Below are 16,087 nucleotides of genomic sequence, written 5' to 3'. Positions count from 1 at the left end.
CGCCTGATCAGGGTATATAAAGCAGGTATGATCCTTATGATCACACCTCAAGTCAATCTAGTTTATTATCACTCTATATACCTATCTCCTGATCAAAGTGACCATTAGACATAGCTATTACCTCCGTGATAAATAGGCATTTGTATTTATACTATATAGGATTCAATGAAATCAGGAGAAGAGAATAAAAAAAATAAATAAAAAATAGAGTAAGAATATATAATATAAAGAGTAAGTATCTATCTAGATAAATCACTAACTAATAACTTAGATAATCTTATCGTATATAACATACTATAGAGAAGGAATGAAATAAAAAAAGAAAATTATATAGATAGATTTTCTTTTATTAATTTGTTTAGTATAAAAAAGTAGAAGATAATAGATGTATAAAATAGTCCTTCGTATATATTACAAAGAAGTTATTGAGATATAGTGTTTTTAGTAGAGAAGAGAAGGAGGAGGTTTTTATATATTGTTTTACAAGGCATATAAAAAATTAAATAGGAACTGATTGCTTTTTCTAAATTATACAAAGAAGACCTATAAATACTAGCTACTAAAAGGAACACGTGACCCGCACTAAGTTCGCTCACATTAGCTGTATATTTATATATTATGCTATATTTAAATATCTATCTAAATACCTATCCATTTGTCTTACTTAGATAATAGATTAATAAATATATAAATATATTCTTGACTTCCCTTTCCCTTTCCCCTCTCCTCGACTTTCCTTCTCTTCCCCCCCCCCCTCTCCCCCTCTCCCCCTCTCCCCCTCTCTCTCCCTCTCTCTCCCCCTCTCCCCCTCTCTCTCCCTCTCTCTCCCTCTCTCTCCCTCTCTCTCCCTCTCTCTCTCTCCCTCTCTCTCCCTCTCTCTCCCTCTCACTCGCTCCTCTCTCCCTCTCTCCCCTCTCTCTCCCTCTCACTCTCTATCCATTTCCCTATATTCTTTTTGCGAAGAGACGACATCAATTAAGAGATCATCTTCATTCGGAGCAGTATCCATCTTTTTCTTCTTCTATTTTCTTCCCATCTACATCTACATCTCCATCTCCATCTCCGTTCTTCATTTCCGTTCTCCGTCCGGATGGTTCTATAGAGAGAAAGGGAGAGGGAAAGAAAGAAAGAAAGAAAGAAAGAAAAAAAAGAAAAAAGAAACAGATTACATTATACTAAATTACCTACCTACCTACCTACCTTCGATTCCATAACATAACAAACGTTACAAAATATAACAAACACACCACACCACACCACACCATACCATAACAAAGCAATGAGCACCCAACCATCTCTCGTCCCTCATCCCTCATCCCCCACTGAAGAAAACAACCCCCCATCCCATCTCATCCCATCCCGTTGCGTCCACCTGTCTGCATCCATCCCTAAAACTCCCAACTTCCACTCCAACCCAAAACAAAAACCCTCACCCTCACCTACCCTCACTCACTATACACACGGAAATCCCAAGTTCCAACAAGCCGGCCAGCCGGGCAGTCTTTATAAGAAAAAGCGAAAGGAACAAGCGAAAAGAAAAGGGTTTCTACCTACCTAGTAAACTTACTTAGTAACTTACTTAGCAAGTAATACTCTATATGATAGATATTTCCGATGTTCGAGCCCGCCTGCCCGCCTGCCGCCTCATTCCCATGCGCGTGGGAAATTATATTGTATGGTGTAGGGATGAGGAGGGATGAGGAGGATAAGGAGGGATAAGGAGGATAAGGAGGTATGAGAAGGGATTATATAAAGATGGAGATTGACATAAAGATGAAATAGCGATTGAGGATAAAGATTGAAATAAAGATTGAAATTAAAATTAAAAGAGAGAATAAAATAGAAATTGAAATAAAGATTAAGATAGAGATTGAGATGATTGAGATTGAGATGAATTGAACGAATAGAATTTCTTCTTAAACTTGCTGGACTCGCTGAACTCGCTGAACTGGATATATGATATAATATAGTATCCTCTAAACTACTAGCTTAAAACATCTTAAATAATCCATATACAAGTTTAATTATTAAAAATTCAATAAACAATATTATAATTAAAAGCTTTTATATTAAATTTGAAATTTAGAATTTATTAGGGAAATAATATGAAATAAATTAAATATATATTTATATTTTTTTTATTAAAAAATATGTGTGAAATGATTTAAAAGATATTACTATAAAAGACTTATATTTCGATGATGAGAATGCTCAAATTTCTGATGTTCTGATTAGTTAATAGAGTGAGATGTTTTCTATTAGTAGTTTAGGGGATAGTATGATATAGTAATGAGGGATAGACTAATATGAGATGATATAATAAGTAAGTAAGTAAGGAAGTAAGCATATGTACAGTTACTAGATAGATAGGGAGAAGAGATTTTATTGTATTATATTATATTGTATTTTATTTATTCTAGGGAGGGGGTGAATTGTATCGGTGCGGTATGAATTGAATTGGAAATTTGGATAAGGAGACTTTGGATAAGGAGACTGATTAACTATGAATAGAGATTGAAGAGGGGTATCTAAGGGAAAATTAATAGAGAGAGATGAAGTTTGATATGATAAATATCTAATTCATGATGGTTTATAGTGAGTCTTAAGTATTTAATGATTGATGACAACGGGTAGGAGGTAGGAGAATTTTGATTTGGTGGGGGATTAAGGAGAAGAAGAAGAAGAAGAAGAAGAGAAGAAGAAGAAGTTTGAAAGTATGTACAGTACAGTTTAAGGTTATATACGAGTATATATGTATCTTACACCATACACTACACCGTCTCAAAACTATCCATGCACCACACACCGTATAAAAGGACGAACAAATACATATGTACATCCCGAATCCCGATGCCTCAGCATTACGATTCGATTCGTGACGCAAGTACGGAGGTAAATCCGTGATGATGAGTTGGTGCCGATAGGTGGATAGACGCTTCGAAGCTCTTTCAATAGTCGGTGGAACTGGGTGGAGTGATTTTTCAAAAGATGTCTGGGTAAAGGGACTAGAGGAAAGGAAGACTCCATAATTTGATGAAAATATCTAGGTATCCATCGTGCGTTTCTCGATCTAGAAGTTCCGGAGTATCGGTCTGACACGAGAGAAATAGCTACCTGGTCAGTCGTCTTGGGCTGGTTCTTGTGATATGTCACATGTGTTGATTAGTGTGTGGGAGAACGGCGATGAAGGTTACTCGCTCGGCTTTGGAGCTTCTACAGTAGTTCGATTTGCGAAGTGGTCGCGTGAGGTTGTGTGTAGGTACATATACAGACTACCTAGTATCGGTATGAGATTTCACGATATACATTCGAGATGAGGAATTGAAGATTTGATAGATCGATAAGGCAGTTAGTTAGTTCGTTCGAATTATCGCTGATTCTCCGTTCCGAATGGGATTTATGCAATTCGAGGTGGCGTCGCATCAGGAGACGTTTTGGTGCGGATGCGATGTGTGAATGATGGAATTGATTGGATTCGACATCTACCGAAGTTTTCGGAGCTTACAGTCATTGTACAGTAACTTTGAGGCTATTAGACGACAAGCACGACAAGCACGGCAAGGCGTATTTATATACCAAGAAATGTGTAGCTCGTTGATTGCGCTGCGCCCACTGATGAAAGAGGCACTGCACTGTTGGAAGTTATCAGCATCATCATATCAATTACGGTACACCAGTATTGTTCTTGTCAAGACTCAAGATGTCTCATTGCGCTAAATTATCTTGACTTGCCTTGCCAGACTTGGGGCGCGATACGATACTTAGATAGCGAGGCGTATTGAGCTTTGATATCGATAACGACTCATGAGCAATTAAAAAGTAGTGAAACATGACGATTTGTGCTGAGATGATCCTCATCATGGGAATTTTGGTACGCGCTTCCGTGGGTGGCTGGGCAATGCTGGGTGGTAGAGAACCCATGGAAATGGTGGACGTTGACCCAGGCAGTCATCAACTGAAAACACGGACAACACTGGCGCAGCAGCACAGCATAAAAAGTATACCCATTGGGAACCCCGCAGTTAATGTGGAAGGAGGTTGATTCCGTACATGGCCATGGAAATCCTATAACATCAAAAGTTTTGTGGTGAGTGGCTGAGAAAAGCTGTAAGCGACACTTGGAGCATGTGAATCTTTCTTTCGTAAAACAACGCGACGACGTCCTCAAGGGCATGAAAGGAGATGAGTTGAGATGAATTGAAGACGTCCTTGATGCGAACTGTTGGAGCTGAGAGTTCAAAACCTGGAGTTCCTCCGCATGCGCCCTCGGGATATCATTTGAGGGTTTCACAGACTGCAAAGGAATTGTTGAGTAAAGGTTGGATGTTTCCGTCTCATCAGGGGCATCGAAACCATAATCTGTAATCTGTACATACATATGTATCCAGTACTTTGATTGAGACCAATCATTTGCAAAATGATATACCACCGCCTCTCTCCCTTCCCTTGAAAGATGTGTCGAGGCCGTAATTTCGATATTGAATTGAATCAATACTTATTAGATATGTACTGCTACTGCTACTCTGCGACTCCTACTCCTACTGCGGTATCACCACTCATCCTTCACCATCCTCATTTCCTTTAAGTGAAGAATCTTTGCGAGGAAGCCTTATAAGAGGACTATGAAGTCCAATACAGCCAATGACAGACGCAGACGGCATGTCGGAAAAGCGGTCTTTGTTTCTCACGACAAGGGGCTTTAAATTTTGATGTGCGAAAGTTGATGAACGAGACATGGGATTTCATCCAATCATGTCATCCTCAGCCATTTTTCTTTCCGGGTCTGGCGATTCCACTGCATAAAATTATGCAGGCAATTAGAGGCTCCGAGAGGCTCGAGAGGATGGGATGATGGGGATGAATGGGGAATGAATGGAGATTGGGCTAAAGATGGAGCTTATCATCATGGTGAAGCATTGGACTTTGGGAAAAGTATCTTATTTGATATGCTATACGGTGGTATACGGTGGTATACGGTGGTATCCGCATGGCTGTGAAGAGTTGATAATCTTTATCAAACAGTCGATGTCTTTGATAGTATCTCAGTTTGATATAAATAACAATCATATAGATGGTATTGTACCTATCTTTTAAGTTCTGTCGTACTCGTACTTACCTAGGACCTAGTAGATATCGCAAGCAGCTCTTTCTCTTTCTCTTTGTTCGAAACTCTTTCACGAGTAATCTCGCAGCTTAAACATTTGTAATCCATTCATTCGAATCCAATCATATACATCAGCAGGTACCCTGTTTGACATAATTTGGTATCGTCTCCCGCCGCATTTGTAAGTAGAAAGTATGTTCCTTCCAAGTTTTCCCGTTCCATTGCAACCTTGGAAATCTCGTGTGGCGGCGATGATTGATCGTAGTCGGATTCGGATAGCTCGCATTGGTATTCTTTAGGTTGCTGAACGGAGCAATAGATTGGAGGTTGGATGGATGGGTGTATGTCCATATTAGGTATGTACGATATACGATGTACGATCTGAATTCGAAAGGTTCCAACAACAATTCATTACTTACATACAGGTCTACCCGCCTGTTGAGGATTGAAGCGCGTAGCTAGATTAGATTTTTTTCTTGACCAGTACTTTCAAATCTTGACTACCTACCTAGATATGCAAGACTCACTTCAAACAGCCCTCACCTCACCTCACCTCACCTCACCTCTTGATATTGTTTTACCTTTCTTCCGACCGTTTTCGTTATTAATCTTTGGAACTAGAACTTCTCATATGATGACCAATTTATAAGAAAGACTCAACAAACAATCATATTCATTACAAATTCACATGGAAACCATTGAGATTAAAATCAATAAACAAATCAATCAATAATGAAATAAACTGCAAAAAATACCAGTAGAACCTTGATTACACTTCCGTACTCCGTATGAGTGTACCTAGTCCTAGGATTTGATCATATATTTTGTTTGCTATGAATCAATGTGCCAAGATCACTCGTACATTCATTCCCTTGCCAAGATCCACCTGCAGTCTTTTTTCTTTCTTCTCTCACTTTTTTACATTGCCCATTGCCCCGGAGCTTAGCTGACATCAGTGATGAACCCAGTCATAATTAAAAAAAGACCTGGTGGCTCGAAACCCAGACGAGATCCCGGCCCCAGTTTAGTCAAAGGGAAGAAGGGAGGGAGAATAAGGGAAAGGGCAAGGAAACCTAAAAAGGACCAGGGACTAAAATAAGAAGAAGAAGACTAACAACCCAAAAGATCCAAAAGATCCAAAAAAGACCTTCTTTTCATTACTTGGTACTTGGTACCTTCGGACTACTTGGCTAGTTTCGCGCCATATCCTCCTAAACCCGATTTTCTTATTTTTTGTTGCTTCCATCACTTCCATCACTTCCATCATACATCCGCCTCTTCCCTCTTCCCTCTTCCCTCTTTCCTCATCAATCACAATCAGTCTTCTCTTATACATCACACTCCTCCCTCCACCTCTCCTCTGACCTGTTCTACCTGACCTTCCTTCCCTTCCGAAGTCTTTTATACTTTTGGGTTTCACTACAACGACAACGACAATTACAATTACAATTTTATGATTCGATAAAATTAGATAATCACATCTTCTCTCTCTCTCTCTCTCTCACTCTCTCACAATAAAACACATACAAACAAATCAACAAACAAACATTATCCATCATTCATGAGATAATCTTACATTTTGTCAATTATAAATCAGCATCCTTCCTCTTAAACTCCGCCATCTTCCTTTGCGCGTATCCGCCGATCCCGTAGAAACGCCTCACTCTCACTCTCACTCTCACTCTCACCGTGTGAACAAAAAAAAGTCCAACGGCTTCAACATCGTCGACTTCTACTTGATCATTCCTTTGGTAACTTTACCTCCCTCATAATTTGCCATGCCGGAAACAAATTATTACTCGTCGACAACGTCGCCAACATTTACAAAATCCAAAATGCCGTTCTCATGGCCGTCGATACCAAATCCTATACCTCGTAGAATGAGAAGGAGGCTGAGGTCCAAGTTTCGTTCAAATTTACCTCCGGCTTCATCGATAGCTTCAATTGAGACGTCTTTCAATCCAAAGGATACATTACGAGCTCTTAGGTCACATAGATGGTCGGTGTATGATGGTCAATATTTGATCTTGATCATTATCGCAATCTTCTCGCTTTCAATCAGTCAAGCTCCTGGGCCTCTCATGAAGACTGGAGCTGCTACTCTCTTGATGCTTGCACTTCTCATGCCAGTAACAAGACAATTCTTCTTACCAGTTCTCCCAATCTTCACCTGGTTGGTTTTCTTTTTCAATGCTCGGTATGTGTACCCTTCAATTCACATTGCGATTCACTTTGTCGCTCTCTTTGAACTACTCTGAAACTCCTCTCCAACATCAAATACATGCCAGACCGCTTTGTTTCTAACAGATTTCATAGATTTATTCCTGCCGAATATCGACCACATATCTGGGTTAAAGTTCTACCTGCCCTCGAAAACATCTTTTATGGCGCAAATATTAGCAACATTCTCTCGGCACACCAATATGTCGTTCTTGATGTCCTAGCATGGTTACCCTACGGAATTCTACACTTTGGAGGACCGTTTGTTTGGGCCGCCTTGATGTTCCTTTTCGGTCCTCCCGGTACCGTACCAGTATTCGCACGAACTTTCGGTTATTTGAACATTATTGGGGTTGCCATTCAATTGATCTTCCCTTGTTCGCCTCCATGGTATGAGAATTTGTATGGTCTTGCGCCTGCCAACTATTCCATGGAAGGATCACCTGCAGGTCTCGCGCGAATCGATTTACTGTTCGGTTTTGACATGTACACTACGAACTTTACCGCATCACCTTTAGTGTTTGGAGCCTTCCCATCATTGCATTCGGGTAATGCAGTCTTGGAAGCACTTTTCATGAGCCATTGCTTCCCAAAACTCAGACCATTCGTTATTGGATACGCCATGTGGATGTGGTGGGCAACTATGTATCTATCTCACCATTATGCCGTTGATCTCGTGGCCGGAGGTTTCCTTGCCGCCATTGCTTTCTACATCTCCAAGACAAACTTCTTGCCAAGAATCCAATCAGACAAGATGTTCCGTTGGGATTATGACTATGTTGAGAGAGGTGATGCACCTACCGGCATTTACGAATACGGACTTACAGTTCTCGAGCAAGATTTCCGTCATGATAGCAGTGACGAGTGGACCATGGGATCATCCTCTTCATTTTCTTCTGGATCAAGAAGCCCAACTGATGAAAACGGTTCAGCATGGGAAGGTGATACCCTAGCATCTCAAGCTTCGGATAGTGAGCTCAGTGAGGTCGTTGTTAGGTGATTTTTCACATCTGCAATAATATTGCACTCGACAAGAGTAATTTCTCTTAACTTTCCAAGTTGATAGAAATTCTCATCATGATTTAACGGCATTATCATGTTACGGCGTTTCCACATGAGCGACTTCTATCCTAATTCGACTTCCGATTTCCGACATTCCCTGGATTACTGGACAGTTCGAAGATTTGTACATATACCTCTTTTAACTATTTTCGGGACCATTCAATTCGAAGATTTGGATACACGAGTTCCTCACAGTATATACTAATGATAATACTGCCGGAATCAACTGAACCATGCCGATCTGCTGCGTCATTTCGACATGGCAAGCGATTTCTGGCTAAAACATTTCGATTTCTACTTCATTTCTTACTGTTCATAATACACCTATCATGGTTGATTATGGATATGGGCACTTTTTTTATTCATTCGCCCACTTTGTGTGAATAAACCGTCCAACTATCGCTAGAGTTACCGCCGCTTTTACCTCTTCTCTTAGGGGGTGTTTTTATAGAGAAAAGTTTGTGCTGGGCTCGCTATACATGTATATTCTCTTCATTTTTTTTTAATGAGAATTACTTTTTAAAGTCTCTCGCTGAATATAGATTCTGAGATTATTCTTTATTACTTCAGTTGTTTTGTTGGTGGTGGTGATAAGATGAGGAATTAGGGGATTTTAATGTCATGGATGGATGTAATGAGCGTGGGATAAGGGATTATAGATGGATTTCCTAAATGGTTTACCATAACATAGCATAACCTAATTTTGGTTTGGGCTTACATCTGTCGTTATAGACACGATTCGGATTGGATCGAATCGAATTGATGGGATCATCACACACTTTTGGATTTGGAATGACTTTAGGGTGTGATGTATAAAGATGAGATGGAAAGGAGATGGAGGGAAGGAAGTGATTCTCTTTTCTCATGAAGAAAGGGGAAAGGAAAAGAAAAAGGGGAGTGTAGTTGAAGTAATGAAATGAAATGAAAAAGAACAAGATGAAGATATAAAGATTAAGATCAAGATCAAGATGAAGGCGATTGATATGAGTTGAATGAAATGAAATTTAGATGAATGAATGAATGGATTTGAACATATTTTGCTTGTACTTCTGATTATATGAATGAAGTGTACACTGTCTGTCTGTTGTGCTTGAGAAGTTATTACCACATCATAAAGTAGGTAATAATACACTCAATTTAATAACGTGTTTCCAAAACCTTAAATTTCAGTGCTTTATCAAAAACATCTGAATGTTAGATTTTCCAATTTCAATTTATAATACCTTTATCAATTATAATCCAATTCAATTGAAAACTTGATTAAATGATAGAGAATAATGAACTGTATTATTGATATGATTTTGATTGTTTTAAATTGTTATTAATCGAATTGGAAATTTCGAGACGAAATATCGAAAACAGTTTAGAAATATGTTAATTTCAATTTCAAAATCGAATTTTATATTCTAACTACTTTCAATTTTATAAATATCCCTTTGTCACAGGGTGACACTAAGCCCTTTCTGTCCTGTCCTGTCCTGCTATATATGTGAGAGTAAGGTAGAACTTCCAGTTCTACCTCCTAGTCTTTTGGGCGTTTAGCTCAGCGGTAAAGCTTCTGAATACTCCCAGAGGTGATCCCGTGACACCCTTTAATATATTTGTAAAACTATAAATTAATTCTTTCAATTGAGATATTAATTATTCTAAGAGTTTATTCAATTTGAAAATATATTGATAAATACAGAAGTAATTGAAATAGAATTTTTTCATTTTGATAAAATTAATAAGATACAAAAATTCGCTTCTTTTTTTGGAAACGAGTTATTAAATCGGGTGTAATTACCTACTGGTTGTAGGAGTATGTAGGCTCTACATGAGCGAAAAACCAGATGGAAACTGAGTACTCTTTCAATGGACTTTTTTAACAGATTATAAATTCATTTCAAATTAAATATTACAATTTGAAAAAATCAAAAGAAGATTTAAGTTTTCTTTATATGAACCTTGAGTGTTTTTATTATTTAATATGATATCGAGAAGAGATCTTAGATGTTAAAGATCTTTTTTCTAGGTCTTTTTTATAGTGATTAATTCACGTCTGTTATCTCGCTGATATAGAGGTAGGTGTTTATAGGTAGGTAGGTGTTTATAGATGGGTAAATTAAGTTGAATGGTGATTAGTGATTAGTGACTAGGTAAGAGTTCTGGAACCTACTCACCGCACATGTAACGCTTTTTCCGGCTAAAATATACGATTATTCAGCTTTTTATACCCTGGTTTATTTATAATAAATATATAAGATAAAATTGAAGATAGTATTATATAAAGATTTATAATTACTTGAATTATCTAAAAAAACATATGATTTATTTTTAAATATTTTTATAATAGTATTTTTGAGGGGTTGAAGTTGGAAATTCGAAATTTTCTAGAAATTCGCTTATTTTGTATAGGAAAAGCATTACAAGTTAAAAATTCTGAACTCTTTCAATTAAAAACTCATATAACTTTTCAATAAAAATATTTAAAAATAAATTAGAAATTTTATATATAAATAATGATTCATATTATTTATCACAAAGTTTTATAATTTAATATTAATAATTGTATCAGTTATATGATATTTTAGTTTATATAGAAAAACATGAATTTTGCAGGGATTATGTCACAAAACATCACGGTGTGCGGTAAGTATGTTCGATAACTCTTACTATGTAGTAGTTAGTAATTAGTAATTAGTGACTATTATCGTGATTATTGTAGCGATTACTATAATGACTAGCGACTAGACTATACTAGAGTAGCGAAGCGAAGCGAAGCGATATTGGGGAAGGCGAGGAAGGAGAGGAAGTCTTGATTTGTTTGATTTGTAAATTGGGGAAGTTGGGAAATTGGGAAATTGGGAAGTTGGGAAGTTGGGAAATTGGGAAGTTGGGAAGTTGGGAAGTTGGGAAGTTGGGAAGTTGGGAAGTTGGGAAGTTGGGAAGTTGGGAAGTTGGGAGGTTGGGAGGTTGGGATGATAGGGAGAGGAGGGAGAGGAGGGAGAGATTGGTAGGTTGATAGGTTGGTAAGTAGATAGTTAGAGCTTGTTCAGATCGATTTTTTATTTTATTGATAAAATCTCTAATAATAATAAAATGATAAGAGATTTGAAATATTGAAACTAATATATATTTGAATGAAGCTAATATATTTGGAATAATATTGAAATATGTAAGGTTAAGTTGAAAATGAAGAAGATAATGCTTTTTCTCAAATATATTTGTTTAATTATATCTCAAAAATTGTTATTGATTATTGTATAAAAAAGATGAAGAAAATTTGTTGTATTTGTTATTTAAGATTATTAGACTTAATATTTTATTAGATCTAATATTGTATTTAATAAATATATTTATTTAAACTAATATGTATTAGACTTAATATTATATTTAGTAAATACTATATTAGATTTAATATGTCTAATATATTGGTTTGATATTCAAATTTTTTTTTGATTCGAATGAGCCCTTAGATAGTTGATAGATATATTAATAGATAATAAATATTATAATAATGAGTTATTATTTATTAATTTATTAGTTTATATATATGAGGAGAGCTGTTTATTTATATGTTTATATTAAATGTAAGTTTTTTATAAATAGAGATGAGATATGATTGAGGTTGAGGTTGAGATTGTAAATGTGAGTATGGGTATGGATATGGGTATGAGTATGGGTATAAGTGTGAGTATGAGTGTAGTAATATGGATATGTAAATTGTAGTAATTGAATTGATTATTGGATGGATTGGTTATGAAGGGGGATTTGGGATTGGGATTTGGGATTTTGAGACTTGAGGCTGTGAAGCTTGGAGGTGAGAGGTGAGAGGTGAGAGGTGAGAGGTGAGAGGTGAGAGGTGAGAGGTGAGAGGTGAGAGGTGAGAGGTGAGAGGTGAGAGGTGAGAGGTGAGAGGTGAGAGGTAGAGGTGAGAGGTGAGAGGTGAGAGGTGAGAGGTGAGAGGTGAGAGGTGAGAGGTGGCGATGCGGTGCGACGGTGCGCGGTGCGCGGTGCGAGGTGCGCGGTGCGCGGTGACGCGGTGCGCGTTGCGCGTTGAGATTTGGCGTGGAGGATGTTTCCGCCCGTTTCCTAAGAGTTATAGTCAGGTGATAAGGAGAGAAAGGAGGAGTTTTGAATTTTGATTGAATGGGATTTGGATTTGAGGGTGGAGGAGGGAGTGTTATATTTGTTGTGGAATAGAATTAGAAGAGAGAGGGAAAAGAGAAGAAGTAATAATAGAGTATAAGAAAAGTATCAAGAATTTTAACTCTTGAAATGAGACTAGTGGGTAGAGGGGAGAGTATTTATATATACAGATAGCTTTCGAAAAATAGATGCAGGTGATAATATTACAGTGGATTTCTATAGTTTAGTAATGAAAATAAATATATATTGATTTGAGAAATACGAAATAGTAGGTAGTTTGTATTCAGCGATCAGAAAGTAAGTTGCGATGGAGAGAGAATGGAATATATATGGAAAGAGGGAAAAGGAAATAAGGAAACAAACGAGAAGAGAAAGGACTTAGTGCTATAATATGATAAGAGCTACGAGAATGAGATATTGATTATGAACATTCATATATATAATTGAAACAAGTATAGCAAAATCTCTTCATAAGGATACTGGTTTTTATAATCTTTTTTGAGAATATATAGAGGTATTCTTGTATAGAGGTATTCGATTAATTCCGATATAGTAGTAACCTATTTTCGATCAGTTCTGATTGGATTATATTCTGTGATAATTTGGTAACTATTTTATTTTTTATAAAAAGTAATTAAAATTTCAATATATCAATTATATAATAATTAATCTTGAGAATTCTATTAGTTTATTAAGGATATATGTGATTTTAGGATTAAAGAATATAAGAATATTCTAATAGAAGGGTTTAAGGATATAGATTATTTTTAGTTTTAAAAAATTTCGGGATTGAAAAATTTATTCTTATAAAGAGGTTATTCTTATAGAGGGGATCCTTATGGAGAGGTTTTGCTGTATATTATATTACTATGAAATGAGAATTAATACTTACTAAGAATGTGATACTAGATACTCTTTTTAAGTTATCCTCGCTTGTGGTTTTAATTTTATCAAGATCTCTCTATATATCTCAACGACGATTCGCATTCAAAAGTAGTAAGAAAGTATGCGGATGTAAGATATGTAAATCATTTGTCCATTATAAGGATCATTTTTATGTATATAATATCCCGGGTATAAAGAAACAATACACGTTCTATTGAATCAAACTGGGTGATAATGTGACTATATGACTTTCGATATCGAGATACTGAGGATCTAAACACTCGATGAAGCGTGGACAGGTATCATCGCTAGAATTTCAGTGGTAGATATTCGATTGTATGATATTGAAGGATTGTAGATATTGCATTGAGTGATAGATTGTTTTAATTGGAATGTAAAATGAGATGAGATGGATAGAGATTCATTTGTAGTCTGATTGTGTGTCGAGGTGAGATGCATATGAACGATACACAGTGATGATTAGTTGAAGGAATTGACGAATAAGCGAGGATTTGTGATTTCAGTAGAATTGTGACTAGAGGTGCCTGGAGAACGGGATAGGATTTCATATATTGATAAACATAATAGTACTCATGTGTTATGAAGTTCAGGAAGGGTATTGGAGTAGGAACTGATGAAAACAATAACATTGGTATCCGGCTCTCTCCCGGCTTTTGGCTGATAAGTAACGCAACGTATGAGGAAGCGCGGGTAATGCGAAAACGAAGTTTCTTCAATATCCCGTGAGTGAGCCTCATGGATGCGCGGACGAAGATATTCCAGGAATCAAACCTTGCAGCTTCCCGTGAGATATCTCAGAGTCACTAGAACTAAATGTGATTCTCAATTTTGCCCTTTGGTTTTCGGGGCGAGCTGATGTTAGTGTGAAATACAATACTAAGAATTATGATCAGCTGATTTTGGTACGCTTTCGTATATTTGCACTTTTAGCAACTTGTTTATTTCAGATCAAAAATCTACAGTTTTGGATTATTCTACTCGGAATACGTTTAACTTTTTAGCTCTGTAGAATAGTAAATACCCTGTTTCGTGTGAATTTTCTTATCCAAGGTCTTATATGGCATCGAATTCCTTCTTCTTCAAACGAGGAGTGAACATTTGCATGGTGTTTTAGTTGCTTTGCAATTCGAGATAAGCAGTTACGTATATAGTCAGTGATATCATATCCATGCATTATTTTCTTTCTCTCCAAGAATACCACATTTTCAAAGGTTGTGGTGGGGAAAGCGTGACAAAATTGAGGGCCGCAAGTAAGAAACGGGATGCGGAGCGAATTTCTAGAAGGGTGTCTCTGGTGGCTTAAAGTTGGCAATCTTTAATCTACTTGGGGCGGGCTTGTATTTCTGGGCTTTAGGATATTCCTTCAAATTGTGAACTAACCGAATTGTAATGGATATAATTTCATGTCTTCTTGTGACGCTTGTGTGACAGAATGCTCTATAATAATAAACATGCATGTGATCATTATCTTTTTGAAGCCAATAAACGCACCTTGCCGTATACTCGCATGATACTAGTCAGCAATCGGTACATCCATGGTCTAGCTCTTGGTGATCCAATTCGTTTGTTGCTGATAAGCAATCATGTCCATTCAAGGGGCTGTGTCTTGCCTCGATTATTATTTCCAACCTCTCTTCTCAAAAACCAACTCGATGATGTCGACCCAAGACTCATGGGCAGATGGCCTCTGGGAACTCTTGGAGACACCAGAGAACACTCAAGATACAGAGTAGCTATCCACACTCTTGAAATGGAAAGTCGATTGACTATTGATATCAATAGAAAAAAACTTGCCGCAATCCACTCCGCAAACGAAATGGCCCATTTACATAATTGTATGATTAGATGCATCGACTGTATCTATTTGGAAGCACCCCACGTGAAAGCGACAGAAGATGTCAAAGATTTCTTATCCTTCGTCGAAGCCTGGTGCTCTTTTGTGAAGCATCACCACGACGTCGAGGAAGAGCTCATGTACCCTCAGCTTGACAGTTTTACCGATAGCCCCGGCTGCATGAGCGCCAACTTTGCGCAACATGCAATTTTCGAACCTGGACTTCACGAACTTGTTGATTATTCAGAGAAGACCTCGCCTTCCAAATTCAGCGCCATCAAGTACGCTCGTTGATCGACGGATTTGCGGATGCCCTGCGGAATTATCTGAATGCAGAAATTCCGGCACTGCTAGCACTGCAGCCCTACAAGAGCGAGGGTACCATGAAGATATTCAAAGAATGTGAGGCTGCAGGTTTCAATCAACCAAATGTTGTTATTATCTAGGAATATTATCTTACGGGTACAAGACTAAGCGAAGACAGGATACAGCATTGCCACTGATACTGGGTCTGTCAGATAGCTCGTTCGGAATGGAAGATACGTTTTCCAAGAAGTACCGGGGTTTGGAAGATATCTTGTCCATTATTGATTGGTATTGTCGCCACATCAGGGCGCGTGGAGGTTTTTACCTTGTGATATGTGGGGTATGCCGAGACCTTTAGCATTCTTGAATTAGATATGCCAGGGTAAAGGCGGTCGTTCAATCTGTCAATTTAAACGAGCACAATACAAACATGAGTATGAGTAGGTAGAGCACAAATACGTGTATATCTCGACTCAGTAAGTTATGAAGGAAGTAGTGGTTCTACCACAGATATTCGTTTTTCA

The 16,087-nt window shown here is 37.5% G+C and overlaps 3 protein-coding genes across 3 annotated transcripts; all 3 read left to right on the top strand.

Annotated features, from left to right (window-relative positions):
* Positions 1–3,829: 3,829 nt before the first annotated feature.
* Positions 3,830–4,042, top strand: EAF02_010861 (uncharacterized protein; the record flags this gene model as incomplete). Its single annotated transcript, XM_038906909.1, has 1 exon — positions 3,830–4,042. The coding sequence occupies one exon, from the start codon at positions 3,830–3,832 to the stop codon at positions 4,040–4,042; it is 213 nt and encodes a 70-aa protein (XP_038753457.1).
* Positions 4,043–6,232: 2,190 nt separating this feature from the next.
* On the top strand, positions 6,233–9,471 carry EAF02_010860 (uncharacterized protein). The gene is made up of 2 exons (XM_038906908.1): positions 6,233–7,301; positions 7,421–9,471. The coding sequence occupies exons 1-2, from the start codon at positions 6,883–6,885 to the stop codon at positions 8,322–8,324; spliced, it is 1,323 nt and encodes a 440-aa protein (XP_038753456.1). The 5' UTR covers positions 6,233–6,882; the 3' UTR covers positions 8,325–9,471.
* Positions 9,472–15,078: 5,607 nt separating this feature from the next.
* On the top strand, positions 15,079–15,551 carry EAF02_010859 (uncharacterized protein; the record flags this gene model as incomplete). The annotated part of the gene is made up of 2 exons (XM_038906907.1): positions 15,079–15,152; positions 15,206–15,551. 2 exons carry the CDS (start codon positions 15,079–15,081, stop codon positions 15,549–15,551), a joined length of 420 nt encoding a protein of 139 aa, XP_038753455.1.
* Between the last annotated feature and the right edge of the window lie 536 nt (positions 15,552–16,087).

Source organism: Botrytis sinoallii (genome assembly GCF_014898435.1).
Source record: "Botrytis sinoallii strain Bc 23 chromosome Unknown BSIN_027, whole genome shotgun sequence".
Classification (NCBI taxonomy): Eukaryota; Fungi; Ascomycota; class Leotiomycetes; order Helotiales; family Sclerotiniaceae; genus Botrytis; species Botrytis sinoallii.
This window is presented reverse-complemented; position numbering and strand designations above follow the sequence as displayed.

Bases quoted from the DNA above. Each gene is read 5' to 3' on its own strand.
- EAF02_010860 (XM_038906908.1), top strand. From the start codon at position 6,883: ATGCCGGAAACAAATTATTACTCGTCGACAACGTCGCCAACATTTACA. The intron at 7,302-7,420 runs GTATGTGTACCC...CAGATTTCATAG, and splicing joins GTTTTCTTTTTCAATGCTCG to ATTTATTCCTGCCGAATATC.